At 39.8% G+C, this 16,556-nt stretch overlaps 1 protein-coding gene across 6 annotated transcripts in view; it reads left to right on the forward strand.

Moving 5' to 3' along the window:
• The window catches only part of LOC132130979 (E3 ubiquitin-protein ligase Jade-2-like), a 49,749-nt gene that overhangs the window by 25,497 nt on the left and 7,696 nt on the right, over positions 1-16,556 (forward strand). For 4 of the 6 annotated variants that reach the window (XM_059542891.1, XM_059542894.1, XM_059542893.1 and 1 more), the window contains exons 9-10: positions 1,382-1,876; positions 3,002-3,119. In XM_059542891.1, the coding sequence (XP_059398874.1) occupies positions 1,382-1,876; positions 3,002-3,119 (613 nt within the window). Of the gene's footprint in view, positions 1-1,381; positions 1,877-3,001; positions 3,120-3,841; positions 3,898-4,536; positions 4,572-16,556 lie in introns of those variants that run through there. The other 2 variants (XR_009428824.1, XM_059542895.1) reach the window with 2 other exon arrangements.

Here is a 16,556-nt window from a genome sequence, read left to right on the forward strand (position 1 = left end):
TATGAATGTGGGTACAGTTATACATACTTGGATAGCCAAGATTATATAAATAGCTAGTGCATATACTAGCTAATTCATCTTATTTGTCCTCATGTTGTTCAAGACTAGTATTTTTATTATTTTTTGTAACACTAGAGGGAGATTTTGCTGGATGCTTCTTTCCATGCAGTTACAATGAATGGCAACTGATGCATTCAAGCTTCAAAAAGGGCACAAGAGCACCATAAAAGTGTCATAGAAGCAGTCTATACAAAGAGACGTAATGGCTTTTATTACTGACTAAAAATCAGCTAAAGATTTATTTAGTGAGCTTGAACTAGAGATTCATGAACGAATCATTCAGACTGGATTTATGAACAAGATCTGCTTTCATCTGATCATGAACTAATAGATGATGTTACACTGGAGAGTTAGAGCGGATGTCACATTCATTTCGTGAAAAACAAAAAATGTGTTGTTTGACTTGATAAGTCGTTGGGAAGAGTATTGCAGTATAGCAAGTTGTACTTTTATAATATTTGTATGGAGCTTTAGTGTCCTTTTTAATGCTTATAAGCTTCAATCCCTGTTGGTTGTGGCTGTGTGGGAAAACGCTAACAATGCAATTCCTCAGTTTTTAATTTTGTGTATCATTTTGGAAGGACATGAGGGTAAGTGATGCCCAGAGCTGGGTTGATTACTTACAACTTGTTAGTCCAAATTATATGACAAACAATATAGTTAATAACGTAATCTGTTACTCTACACATTTTATGTACTCCTATCTGATTACTTTTAACCAAACTCCTTTATCACATTGATTTAAATAAAATAATCTTGTACTATATTGGTATAGCAATACAAAGAGAAAGAAAATATATTCCATTCGTTGATCTTAAAAACATGAAGTGTGTTAAACCTTACATTTACGTCAAGGTTTCCCAAACTGGGGTTTGTGAATTAAAATTAATTGCATCATAAAAATGTTATCATTTCAAATTCAGTTTACATATGGTTAATCAATACATGGTTAAATAACCCAATGAGTGATAATTTAAATAAAAATTAATGCTTTCATCACTAGTTGATGTTAAAAAGTTTTTGTAAATCAAATGCCGTGTGGCTTCTTTGTAATTATATCCACCTGACTATGTCCACAAGACTGGAAGGCTATTTAAGAAAAGGAAAATATAAAAGATGAAAAAGAAGAATTCAATTAATTATGCAAAGTGCATTGCTATTGTGTGAGTAATATGCAATCAGGTAACGAATAAAAAAGCAACCCTAGTCTGATTACAATTATTTTAAAATGTAAAATAATCTAACTACAAGTACTTAATTTCTGGAATCCAGATTACATGAACCATTCTAGCGCTCTAAACATGCTGTTCTGCTCCCACAGTGCTCCATGCCGTCCTGCATCATGGCCTTCCACGTGACCTGTGCGTTCGACCACGGACTCGAGATGCGCACCACTCTGGCAGAGAACGACGAGGTGCGCTTCAAATCATACTGTCTTGAGCACAGCGGCGTCTCGCGCTCGAGCAGCGGCGGGAATGTGGACCGGCCTTCCGATCTGGCAGTGATGCTTTCGGACCGTTCGAAGCAGGAACAAGCAGAACGGGAGAAAGCCAGCCATCGCAAGCAGAAGCTGCAAGAGCTTGAAGACGAGTTTTACAGTTTAGTGGACCCCAAGGATGTTGCAGAAAGCCTTTCCCTTCCAGATGTTCACGTGGACTTCCTCTTCCAGTACTGGAAGCTGCGACGAAAGGCCAACTTCAACCAGCCGCTGGTGGCCCGCAAGAGGGACGAGGTGGACAATCTGGCCCAGCAGGAGCAGGATGTTTTATATCGCCGTCTGAAGCTCTTCACTCATTTGCGTCAGGATCTGGAGAGGGTGAGTTCAGCTGCCCTTTTCTCGCATGCTCTCATCTGAAAAGCTCTCAATAATGATTGTTTCAAACAGGTTTCCTGAACCTTATTTAGACAAACCGGTATTCCTGCCAGAGCAGCAGAGCGAGTCTTAAATAATGTTGTCAAGATTCTGACAACACTTGCACTGTGTCTTAACCAGACTTGCTATGATGCCATGATAAAAGGTATCATTTCCCTAATGAGGTGTGGTCTAGTGTTGCACGGTGCACCGATACTTCAAAAGTATCGCGATTCTCGGAAATGAAAAACGTCACGATTCCTAAATGTATTAGTATCGATACTTCAAAGAATGACTGTGTTCCAGATTTGTAAGAGACGTATTTCATGTTGGTGTGTGTAACGCACGCTTCCAGTGCCTCCCCATGGACGTCTGTGTTTTTTCTCCTCACGCAAGCAGCAAAAAAACACTACAGCGAGATGGCTGCATTAGTGGCTTTACTAAACTGATTTGGCTTTACTAAAATGTGTGCATAACCGCATTAAATAGTTTAAATAAGTTGTTCAGATGAACAAAGCACAAGGTTTTCTTGCATAATTAACATTTTAATTGTTTGGTCAGACAGTTCATATATAATATTCACATTAATCGGGGATTAAACGTGGAGTTATGTTATGTATGCTAAATATGAAAACGAGCGTATCTGCACAGCACCTATAACTGTGCTTTGTATCTGCTGATTGCTGATCGAGATTTACATGCTTGGCTCACTGACCCTGTATACTCATTCATCTCGTTCATAAATGAGATGTGTCAGTTCATTCAACTCGTTCACGAATGAGAAGAACTTGTAGATGCCAGACCACTGATTCATTAAACCTGTCTTCTTCTGATTGTTTTGTGGTAAGTAATGAATATACTTCAGGGAAATGTATCGGAGTAAAAGTATACATTTTAATTAGGAAATGTAGTGGATTAAAAGTTGTAACTCAAAGTACAGATACTCCCAAAAAATACTGTCCCCATTGACCCAAACTAAGTCATGTGGAATGGTTGGTTTGGATTTACAGCATAGCCCTTCACAGAAACATGCTAACACTTAGCGATTTCAGTTCGTAATTTAAATGTAAATGGTGTGTTTCCTTTTAGGTCAGAAACCTGTGCTACATGGTCACACGCAGAGAGAAGATCAAACACTCTTTATGCAACCTGCAGGAGAAGATCTTTGCCTTGCAGATTCAGCTCTTAGAGAAGGACCTAGCTGGAGGTATGAAAACTCTGTCTCCTGTGTTTTTCTTTCACCATTTTGATCAGTGCCAGTTTTTATTCAAGGCACACGAGCTAAGCTGGCAATGCACGGCCAAAATAATCAAATGTGCTGGGTAAATAAGTTCAGACCACTCATTTGCATACTGACATGGTTGACAGCTGTTAATGTACAACCATCGTTTAAGATTGAGTATCTGTAATACTCTATAAGATTTCCATTCCAACTAAAAGCTTAAATCTAGGCACGCTGGTAGTTTCAGAGCAAATGCAAAACTGTGACATTTCATTCACTGGCGCGCTTCCATCAGTGCATATACTTACTTGATGATCATCTTGACTTGCTGGCAACCCACCAAAATAAAAACACGATGACTTAAGCTTTTAAAGTGATGAAAATTCATATAAAAACAAGATTTTATTTTTTTAAATGTTAGCATTGTATTTTTAAGTGTACTGTGAAATAATTGCATTTTTATTTATATGTATTATTATTTACATTTTTTTCACTCACTCTTTATTTTCAAATATAATATAAAGTGTTATAACACTTTATTCTTTTGTTTATTTTATTAACAAAAACTAATGAAAGTGCAAAAATATTACTACTAGCGTGAGCACCAAACCAAATCCAGGTGCTCTCATGAGAACAAGACCGAAGAGCGTATGTGCATCCCTCTCTATACTCAATGCCTGCAGAGCAGCTTGCGTTCTTTCCTTTAGTACAAGTAAAGGAGGATGAGGATGGAGAATCCAAGAAGTGAGAAGCACCCTCCTCATAAAGGTGACACTAATTATACGTTGAGTTGTAGTTGACCGCATGATCACCTGGCCTGGGATTTGATGCGATCCTGTGCTTTATGTCCTGCTCCTCGATTACTGCTTTATCAGGTAATCATTCATGTTCTTCAATCAGTATTAAATGTGATGAATGTAACCGATGTCCATTCAGTTAAGCCTGTTCCTGCTGAAACACCATCACAAAAACTTCAGACAAGGCTATTTTGTGATATTTAAGGATATTAAGACTACATAAGGTTAATCTGCAGTTATAGACTAATGTTCACATCCTGTGAGTAATGGTCATAACTCAAGCGATTTAGAGTTCATATATCCAATACACCTTAATTAGCTGTTTCAGGTGTGTTTAATTAGGGCTGGAGATAATCTCACCCCTGACATTGTGCTTCTGTTATGTTAATCGTAGAGACTGTATTGATATTGCAGTGTTCATAGATTTTAGATTTCTAAATTAAATATAATTTAGTGATACTATAATCATAGTTAGAATGTTTTTGCGTTGAGCAATTTAAAAAGTGAATCATATTGTTTAACATATTAACATTCCTGAATGTGACTGTATTTTTTTGACAAATGAATTGACTTGCTCTTAGGTGACATTATGCTTTCTTTTTTAGATTTCATCCCAAAGAAAAAGGGGCAGCAGTGTGATGTAAGCCAGCTTTTTAAAACTTCAACCGTTGGACTCCTCAAAATAATTATCCTCAAAATAATTGACTCCTCAAAATAATTATCTTAAAGGTTGTAGTCCTTTTGTCCTTTTTGTCCCACTTTTATTAAGATTGATCTTTTTGTCATTGATTGTTAAACTGTTTAAAAATAAATAAAGTGACTCAACGGCTGGAAAGGCGTCATTTTGATTTTAAAATGGTTTCCCCAAACTTTGAAATGGTCAGGAGTTTATGCACCAGCTTAATGTTGTTGGTAACCGTGTCTACGTTTACATGCACAATTTTTGGTTCAGTCGGACTGAATTTATTTCTCACTGTTTGCACATAATAACCACTCTCCTACACGTTTCTTTATTTGTTTGTTTTGCTTTTCATTTATCACGCAAAAAAAAATCAAGAAACCCCCCTTCCAGCACCCAAACCGGGTTGCCTGTGGATGAGTATCCTAAACAAAGTTGTCCTGCTCCATTTCACAGTTGCTGAGTAAAAGGTATTTTTTTTAATGACAGGACACGCATTTATACAACACTTTATTCAAAAATAAGAGTCGCTCGTTCATTGCGTCATATGTCATTACATTATTTCTGCGTCATTGCACATGTGCAGTCCTTTCAGTTTTAGTGGTTCAATCAGATTGAGTGTTTACATGCACTTTCAGTCGTATTAAAGAGGAATAAACCACCATTCCGATCGAGCTCAGTCGAATCGATTAAGGTGTTTACATGACTTTTCAGTCCAATTGAGCCATCAATCCGATTACAAATGGATTATTTGGTTGCATGTAAACGTAGCCAATGTTAACTTGGTACATCAGATGGCAACATTTTTTTTATGTTGTCATTTCAGTAATATTTTCAATGAAATAAAATGAATCAACAAAAGTGGTTTAGAATCAACATTATATTATAATATTGATCCAAAAATATTACCAATATTATATATATATATATATCAAACAAGTGCTTGAGTAAAAGTGCAGATAACTCTAATAAAATATTACTCCAGTAAAAGTATTAAGATCTTTACTCTAGTAAAAGTTCAAAAGTATTTGATTTTTAATGTACTTAAGTATTGAAAGTACTGATCATTGAATGTTTTTGTCATTTTATATACTTTTTAATGAATTTCATATTATATATTTAAATAATTCTACTGCTCAATATTCCTGGTCTACGTATGAACTATATTAAAATATCAGGTTACTGATACTTCATGTTCAAATATATCAAATTTTATATATGTTCATATATAAAAAATTATATATACACACACATTTATATTTATATATATTTATTTATATATATAAATTTCTCAGTATAATATTGAACCGTTCGGTACAACATCCATGCTTTAGTGCACAAATAGTTTTTTTTTTCTTTTGGTTGTGTTTAAATAATTTCCGTGCGTTTTATTTCTCCTGTTTTGGCTCTGTTTGTGTGTTCCGTAAGTCTACTCACTGATATGAGCAAACACCTCCCCACTTACAATTGTGCATCTCAGGGAACCAAGGTTCCGTCTCTCCCTTTGCATTGAACAATTATGGGGAACACATCCAATAGCTGTGTGCTATAAGCAAGTGCAGAACGAAGCTGCTCTGCAAGCCCAACCCGGAGCGCCCATAATGAGGGCTTGTAAAAAGCATAAGTCAAATATGAGACCCAAGACAACATGCTGGGGTCTACAGGTGCTTCTCAATAAATTAGAATGTCGAGGAAAAGTTTATTTATTTCAGTAATTCAATTCAAATTGTGAAACTCATGTATTAAATAAATTCAATGCACATGGACTGAAGTAGTTTAAGTCTTTTAATTGTGATGATTTGGCTCACATTTAACAAAAACCCACCAATTCACGGTCTCAACAAATTAGAATATGATGACATGCCAATCAGCTAATCAACTCAAAACATCTGCAAAGGTTTCCTGAGCCTTCCAAATGGTCTCTCATAATCATTGACACCCTTCACAAGGAGTGGAAGTCACAAAAATTCATTACCAATAAGCTGGCTGTTCACAGAGTTCTGTATCCAAGCATGTTAACAGAAAGTTGAGTGGAAAGAAAAAGTGTGGAAGATGCAGAAGATAGTGATTTGAGATAGTGAATTGGTGGGTTTTTGTTAAATGTGAGCCAAAATCATCACAATTAAAATTACCAAAGACTTAAACTACTTCAGTCTGTGTGCATTGAATTTAATACACAAGTTTCACAATATGAGTTGAAATACTGAAATAAATGAACTTTTCCTCGACATTCTAATTTATTTAGAAGCACCTGTACATAACAAAACCTTCTCCACTAATCTAGGGGATTAGGTAAATTATGCAGACAAAATCCGTGCCTGAAGAGCAGGGGCATATAGGTTATAAAGTCTGGTAGATGGCGAAGACACGTATATCACCAATTGAAGCTCCGCTGGACCAAGCCCAGGAAGGGGCCATTCCTCTGGTGGAGTGGGCCCTCACTCTGATAAGACACTGTAGGTCCGCTGGGGCATAAGCCAGGGCTAAAGAGTGAATGATCCAGTGAGACAGTCTCTGACTGGCAGACAGTTAGAGCAGCCTCTGAAACATAAAAAGAGCTGCTTTGACTGCACGAACTGGGCAGAGTGTATTGGGACCCTGCTCATCCTCTGAATTTGGAAGAGCTAGAAGGGTATTGACTTGTGCTCTGAACAGAGTGGAAAGCACTTTATGCACATAGTCGTGTCTTGGTGTGAGGTGTGGAGTGACTCTACAGTCATTAGGCCTAAACTCAAGGCATGAAGCACTGACTGAAAGTGCTTGGAGGTCACCCACTCGCATGACTGAAGTGAAAGCCAAAAAGAGGGTGGTCTTAAGTGACCAGGCCGTAAGTCAGCAAACTGGAGTAGCTCAAAGGAGCGTTGATTTCGATGTGTAAAACATGCAGGCAGATTGATGTGCTCCCTGGAGAATGTAGCACGTAGAATCTGTGCTGGCATGACATCACTCAAGCCCGGTTACTCAGTCCCGTGACTTCAGCGTCTTCCCGCTGCAGGGGCGCTTCCCCAGCGAGTAGCAGACTTTGAGCTTCTTGCTTCAGAGTTTAGTGAAAGGATGATCTTTGTGCTGAAGGAGAAAAAATTGGACAAATGGCACTCTGAGCCGACTTATGTAGTGATCGGCTCCATCCCATTTGGCGGCTGAAGTGGCTCTCTCGGACAAATAAAGATTTCTCCCACTCTGCTGCTCTGTGTTTCACGGAAACTTGGCTGAATGACACCATACCAGACAGCGCGCTCCATCTGCCGGACTTTCAGCTGTTTAGAGCGGATCGCGACGCATAATCAACGGGGAAATCGCGCGGCGGCGGTACATGCTTTTACATCAATGAACGGTGGTGTACAGATGTAACTGTGTTAAAGAAGACGTGCTGCTCAAATCTCGAAACGCTCTTCATTAACTGCAAGCCGTTCTATTCGCCGCGGGAGATTCATTCGTTCATTCTGGTTAGTGTTTACATCCCTCCTCAAGCGCACGTGAGCTCAGCTTTACAGAAACTCGCTGAGCAGATCACAGAGACAGAACAACAACACCCAGACTCTGTTTTAATCATTCTTGGGGACTTTAATAAAGCCAATCTCTCCCGTGAACTGCCAAAATACAGACAGCATGTTACTTGTCCCACAAGAGACAGTAATATATTGGATCACTGTTACACCACAATAAAGGATGCATTTCACTCTGTTCCACGAGCAGCTTTGGGACGTTCTGATCACCTTCTGGTTCATCTTATACCGACCTACAGGCAGAAACTAAAATCAGCTAAACCTGTATTAAGGACTGTAAAAAGATGGACTAATGAAGCAGAGCAGGATTTACAATCTTGTTTTGACCTCACTGATTGGAGTGTTTTTGAAGCTGCTGCCACCGATCTGGATGAACTCACAGAGACCGTAACATCATATATCAGTTTCTGTGAGGATATGTGTATTCCTACCAAGACTCAACTAAATTACAACAATGACAAACCGTGGTTCACTGCAAAACTCAGACAGCTCCGTCAGGCCAAAGAAGATGCTTACAGGAAGGGGGACAATGTCTTGTATAAACAGGCTAAATACACACTGGAAAAGGAGATCAAAGTGGCAAAGAGGAATTATTCTGAAAAAATAAGGACTCAGTTCACTTTGAACGACTCCGCATCAGTGTGGAAAAGCCTAAAGAAGATCACCAATTACAAGACACCATCCCCCAGCACTGTGGAGAATCAACGACTTGCAGACGATCAGAACGAGTTTTACTGCGGGTTTGAAAGAACACCCATCACCTGCCCTGAACACCTCCCCACACAACCATTCACACCATTCACAACTCCTGCAACCAACCAGGCCCAGATTGCGTTACACCAGCCTGTCTGAAATCCTGTGCTGACCAGCTGGCCCCCATCTTCACACAGATCTTCAACAGATCGCTGGAACTGTGCGAAGTCCCTTCATGCTTCAAACGCTCCACCATCATCCCTATCCCAAAGAAATCCAAAATTACAGGACTAAATGACTACAGGCCTGTGGCTCTAACGTCTGTAGTCATGAAGTCATTTGAAAAACTGGTGCTGGCCCACCTGAAAGACATCACTGGACCCTTGCTAGATCCTCTTCAGTTTGCCTACAGAGCAAACAGGTCTGTGGACGATGCAGTAAACATCGGACTGCATTATGTTCTGCAACACCTAGACAGACCGGGGACCTATGTGAGGATCCTGTTTGTGGACTTCAGCTCTGCCTTCAACACGATCATCCCAAACCTCCTCTTGCCCAAACTAACTCAGCTCTCCGTGCCCACCTCGTCTGTCAGTGGATCAACAGCTTCCTGACAGACAGGCAGCAGCTAGTGAGACTAGGAAAATACACATCCAGCACCCGTACAATCAGCACCGGAGCTTCCCAGGGCTGTGTTCTCTCCCCACAGCTCTTCTCCTTGTACACTAATGATTGCACATCTAAGGACCCCTCTGTCAAGCTCCTGAAGTTTGCAGATGACACCACACTCATCGGCCTCATTCAGGACGGTGACGAGTCTGCTTACAGACAGGAGGTTAAAGAGCTGGCTGTCTGGTGCACTCTCAACAACCTGGAGCTTAACACGCTCAAAACAGTGGAGATGATCGTGGACTTCAGGAGAAACCCCCCTGCACTCCCCCCACTCACCATCATGAACAGCACTGTGACTGCAGTGGAGTCATTCAGGTTCCTGGGCACCACTATCTCTCAGGACCTGAAGTGGGACATTCACATTGACTCCATTGTGAAAAAGGCCCAGCAGAGGTTGTCCTTCCTTCGCCAGCTGAGGAAGTTTAACCTGCCACAGGATCTGCTGAAACAGTTCTACTCCACCATCATCGAATCCATCCTCTGCACTTCAGTAACTGTCTGGTTCAGCTCAGCTTCTAAATCTGACCTCAGAAGACTACAGAGGGTATCATCGGTTCAACTCTCCCATCTATTCAAGAACTGTACTTATCCAGAGTGAGCAAAAGGGCTGTTAAAATCACTCTGGACCCCTCACATCCAGCACACTCCCTCTTTGAACTGTTGCCATCTGGTCGACGCTACAGAGCACTGAGCACCAGAACGACCAGACACAGGAACAGTTTCTTCCCTCAGGCAATCCATCTTATGAACAGCTGATAATAACTGTGGGACACACTACACTATTTATATTTATATACATTACACTTTTTATCCAACACACATACTTAGCGTACACTTAAATCTTTTGCACATAATATACATGTACATACATGGAACACAATACACTACTTATATTTATATTTATATACACATACACTTATTTATCCAACACACATACTTAGCGTACAGTTAAAACTTTTCCACATAATATACATGTACATACATAAATGCTCATTTTAATATACCTGCCATACATTGTCAATTTGTATATTGTCAATCCTTACCCACCTATTTGTATTTTTTTTTTTATTTTTTTTTTTATTCCTTATTGTGTTTTTTGTTCTGTCGCTGTTATGTTGCACTGCGGAGCTCTGTCACGAAAACAAATTCCTCGTATGTGTGAACATACCTGGCAATAAAGCTCATTCTGATTCTGATTCTGATTTCTGATTCTGATTCTGATTCTGATTCTGATTTGTTCATACAAATAAACGAATGTGAAAAATCTGGCTTCAATGTCAGAGTAAACAGGAGTTTTCTCATAGGCATGCAACGGAACAGGAGAAATGGAAACATGTTTTTGCTCCACAATATCACTCGAATGTATGAAGTAACTTCCTATTGTCATCTGAAAGGGCTTCTTATCACAGAATGTGGCAGAAAATATATTATATACAGTAACTGTAAAAAAGGTTATTAGCAATGGATTTTTATTATGAAAATACCCAAGATGGCTAGAAGAACACAGATAAACTATACATTGTCGTAAAAGAGTATTTATTGTCTTCATGTTTCCTCATTCAAAACGTTTCTACCTTTAATCATAGAGCATAATGAGTTCTATTACTTCTGTGATGCATATGTTGAGTTTCTGCACAATGGCGCCCTCTGGCTTCCAGTATGAATGAACCAGACATTACATGTTAATAGCACTAAATAATAGCCAATCCACAAAAATAATACTTCTTTCAGAAGAAATTTGAACTAAACCTATAATGATCCATGTTTTTCTACAGAGTAGAAAAGCACTCAAGCTCCAGGGATCTCTTGTTCTTGGCTCATTTTGAGTCAGACTTGTGAATTCACTGAATTGTTAGCAGGCTCGCTCTGACTGAATCATTTGAATCAGTGAGTTGTTGGGTGTTTCTCAAATGGAAGGCTGCATCCTACCTAGGTAGCTCTTTATTTGCTTTGTGTTGGAAATTGAAGAAATGTTTTTTTTAAGGCACTTTGGGACTGTTTTTACTTCACACACACACACACAAACACAAGTGCGAAACTTTGACAAGATCTGATTTCTGGATAATTTGATGTTATATCTGGATAGTTTGATGTTTTATAATAGTCATTTTCCATCCATCCATCTTCTTCCGCTTATCCGGGGCCGGGTCGCGGGTGCAGCAGTCTAAGCAGAGAACCCCAGACTTCCCTCTCCCTAGACACTTCCTCCAGCTCTTCTGGGGGGACACCGAGGCGTTCCCAGGCCAGCCGGGAGACATAGTCTCTCCAGCGTGTCCTAGGTCTTCCCCGGGTTCTCGTCCCAGTGGGACGTGCCCGGAACACCTTCCCGGGAAGGCGTCCAGGAGGCATCCGGAACAGATGCCCGAGCCACCTCAGCTGACCCCTCTCGATGTGGAGGAGCAGCGGCTCTACTCTGAGCTCCTCCCGGCTGACTGAGCTTCTCACCCTATCTCTAAGGGATCGCCCAGCCACCCTGCGGAGAAAGCTCATTTTGGCCGCCTGTATCCGGGATCTTGTCCTTTCGGTCATGACCCAAAGCTCATGACCATAGGTGAGAGTAGGAACGTAGATTGACCGGTAAATCGAGAGCTTCGCCTTGCGGCCCAGCTCTTTCTTCACCACGACAGACCGGTACATCGACCGCATTACTGCAGAAGCTGCACCGATCCGTCTGTCAATCTCCCGTTCCATCCTTCCCTCACTCGTGAACAAGACCCCAAGATACTTAAACTCCTCCACTTGAGGCAGGAACTCTCCCCAAACCTGAAGTGGGCAAGCCACCCTTTTCCGAGTGAGGACCATGGCCTCTGATTTGGAGGTTTTGATTCTCATCCCAGCCGCTTCACACTCGGCTGCAAACCGTCCCAGTGCATGCTGAAGGTTGATGAGGCCAACACGACAACATCATCCGCAAAGAGCAGAGACGAAATCGTGTTGTCACCAAACCTGACCCCCTCCGGCCCCTGGCTGCGCCTAGAAATTCTGTCCATAAAAATCATGAACAGAACCGGCGACAAAGGGCAGCCCTGCAGGAGTCCAACACGCACCGGGAACAAGTCTGACTTACTGCTGGCAATACGAACCAAGCTCGTGCTCCGGTCGTACAGGGACCGGATAGCCCTTAGCAAAGGGCCCCGGACCCCATACTCCCGGAGCACCCTCCACAGGCCACCGCGAGGGACACAGTCGAATGCCTTCTCCAAATCCACAAAGCACATGTGGACTGGTTGGGCAAACTCCCATGAACCCTCCAGCACCCTGTAGAGGGTATAGAGCTGGTCCAGTGTTCCACGGCCTGGACGAAAACCACACTGTTCCTCCTGAATCCGAGGTTCTACTATCGGCCGGATTCTCCTCTCCAGTACCCTGGCATAGACTTTCCCAGGGAGGCTGAGAAGTGTGATCCCCCTGTAGTTGGAACACACCCTCCGGTCCCCCTTCTTAAAAAGAGGGACCACCACCCCGGTCTGCCATCCCAGAGGCACTGTCCCCGACTGCCACGCGATGCTGCAGAGGCGTGTCAGCCAAGACAGCCCCACAACATCCAGAGACTTGAGGTACTCAGGGCGGATCTCATCCACCCCCGGTGCCTTGCCACCGAGGAGTTTGTAGTTGTAAATAAATATATATAGTTGTTAATAGTCATTTTATAATATCAAAATATAAAACAAGAAAATGGAAATGCATGACCAATAAGCCAATAAGTGCTTTGCTTAACCCTCTGGAGTCTAAGAGTATTTTTGGGGCCTGGAGAAGTTTTGTCATGCCCTGACATTTGTGCTTTTTTCAGTTTCTTATAAATATCTAAATGGGTAAAGTCTAATCTCACTGTAATCAGCACAAACTGGGCTGTAATAATATGTGAAATGCATGTATGTACATGATTGTGTTTTTGAGAAAAAAAAATTTATGCGTGGTTAGTGAAAAACTAAAAATGTTAAAACACTTGAATAAGGCAAAAAAACACATAAAGAACAATGGTTCCCGGGATTTTTGAGAACTGGAGCTTGCTGCCTAGAATTTTTCTTTCTAAATTATGTGAAAATCATCTTGTTTACTCACTCACAGAAAACAATATATTGATTTAAATTTTCTAAGACTTTTTGTTGGAAAAAGTCATATGCGAGTAGGCGTCAACTATCATGAATATCATTGTGATTTACACCTGAGAAGACAAAGGCCTGCATAATGAGCTGCATAATGAGCTGCATAATGAGCCTTTATGTCATCTGTGCCACTGAGAGGAAGGAGTTACAAGAAAGAATGTGAGAAAAAAATAAATCTATATAATTTTATGTTTGTAGTTTATTAAGAATATATTTAATTATCCCACAACATAATTTAATATTCACTTGGGGGATCAGTTAAACAGTTTATTAGAAACAATCAAAGCTGACTTTCAAACTAATTGTTTGGCATCCTTACTCCAGTCACACAATCCTTCAGGAATCCTTTTAACAATCTTATTTTCTACAAAAAAACATTTATTGTTATTATTATTATCATTATTATTAATGTTGAAAAGAGCTGAGAATATTTTTCTGGGTTTTTAGGGGGAATAATTGAAAGAATTGAAAGCATTGTTTTTACATTTGTTACAGTTATCTATTTGTTACATTTATATTATTTACATCAAGCTTTTGAATGGTATAGTATTGTATATTGTTATTGAAACTTCATAATGTCTCACTTGATTATACATTTAGTCAGGAATTATAGTTTGGAAAAAGTCTAACTAGTACTAGTTTTCACATAACGTGTAAACATTTTACAAGTATATAAATAAATAAAAAGAGACTTACTCATGTTTATGATCTCTCCTGAATAAAGTGCTTCATTCTTTTTTTTTCTGAGGAAATCCATTTCTCAAATCCTCAACCACATCACATCTTTTGGGGGTGATTTATGTCTTATTCCTCTCACCGCGAAGCAAACAGTAAAATAAAAAAACTTGAAGAACAGTCTCGCTGCTTTTTCTTCTGTTATGGGCGTATTCAAGCCGCGCGCTTCAGTTTGAATCTGAATCGCGTGGGGGCGTGGTCACATTAGATATAATGAAGGGAGACTTGAAAAACAGACATCGCATTGTTTTCATATGGATTACTTTATCAAAGAATATCTGTTTTCGGCGGTACTTGTTTAGTTTAAAAATAGACATGTCAAGCTTTCTATAGATATCTCTCTCATGTCTCTTCGTTGAGTATTCACAGAGTTACAGTTCATTTTAATGACGTGTTTGTAAATGAAGATCAGCGCAGACAAAGGCTGCAGACAGCGCACCTTGTTTGTTATCTTTATTTTATAAGTGCACAAAGTTTTGTTATTATGTCTGTATCCAAAAAAAAGTAGACCCTTTACAGATTCGATTGATGTATTGCTCTTATCTGTAACATTAAAACTGAAAGCGTAATTTAAGTTCTTTTCGGGGTTATCAGGAGAAAATGACTCAAAACGCGTATAGAGCCGTTATGCATTGGAATGAAGTGAAGTAAAAGTTTCTTAAAAGAATTTAACTTTTTTGATCCACTTCAAATATTGACTACTGTACTTTGTGACTGTCCACCACTGGATTCAACAGTGATGTCGAATCGACATCATAGTGTTGAATCAGTGACACTGCCAGTGGGTTGGTTTTTATTTTTTACAATTTTTTTTTTTTTCAACATTGACTAAGGATGAACCAGTGATGTTGGAACATCTTCACTCATAATGATGATCCAGTGACTTTACCATACAATTTAAACCTTTTTTTTTTTTTATGTCAATTTTTTTTCGACATTTTAATTGCCGGTGAAAATGTGATATTGAACCAACACCGCTTTGTAACATTATTTCAATCCTGTTAGCATTGATTCATTGCTTGCTATCTGGGGACACTTAAAAAATTATTTTCTATTTTAAACAACTTCTCAGTGAAATAAGGTGCTTAAACTACATATTTCATAAGTTCCATTTTCTATACTTTGTCTATGATGTTTGACATGATGTTAGATTTGTGTTGTTTAAACCGGGAAAATATATTAAATGAAAAAATTAAATATAGCCACAAAAATTCATTGTTGATGTCCAAGCATTATTATTATTATTATTATTATTATTATTATAGGCATCATAGAAAATGACCGAAACTGCTCAAACTGAAACGAACAGATGCCGCCATTCAATGTATTTAGCACCCTCTGTTATTGCAGTGCATTATGGGATTAAATGAATGCACTCAATAATGTTGACTGGTTTTGGACACCACTCCAATTGACCATCCACTCACTAATAGTGCTTTATTGTGTATTGTTTTACACCCAGAGCGCTTTACAATCATGTCGGGGGAGGGGGGGGTCTCTCCTCAACCACCACCAATACAAGGGTATAGGGGTGATTTCGGACACAGCACATGTACATCAGGGCATTCATTTTACAATATACAGGCCAATAAATGGCCCACTTCCAAAAATTTAATAGGCCCAATTTAATTGATAAGCTATTGAGGGTTGATTGCCTGCTTAATGGCCATTGTTGTGAAAAAAAAAAAAAAAAGTGAAGTGACATTCAGCCAAGTATGGTGACCCATACTCAGAATTTGTGCTCTGCATTTAACCCATCCGAAATGCACACACACAGAGCAGTGAACACACACACACACACTGTGAGCACACACCCGGAGCAGTGGGCAGCCATTTATGCTGCGGCGCCCGGGGAGCAGTTGGGGGTTCGATGCCTTGCTCAAGGGCACCGAAGTCGTGGTATTGAAGGTGGAGAGAGAACTGTACATGCACTTGGTTGTTCAATTGATATTGTAGGCATATGTTTGAAACTTACTCGGGCTCGTTGGTGCCAAACGAAAAATAACTTTTCTCAGTGCAAGATTCCCAAGAATTTTGGTCTTTTACCATCTGCTATACTTATACTATACTTGGAAAGATTCAGGGAATCTGGAGAAAAGATTTGAACTGTGAGATAGTATGTTCATTTGATATTATGTTGGTTTTCATGCTAGGTTCCTACAAGTTAGATTGCAATTCATCAAATAAATCCAATAGCTCTATTGGTGAAAATAAACAAGATTCTAAAGCCTAAA

This window comes from Carassius carassius, chromosome 47, assembly GCF_963082965.1.
Source record: "Carassius carassius chromosome 47, fCarCar2.1, whole genome shotgun sequence".
NCBI lineage: Eukaryota > Metazoa > Chordata > Actinopteri > Cypriniformes > Cyprinidae > Carassius > Carassius carassius.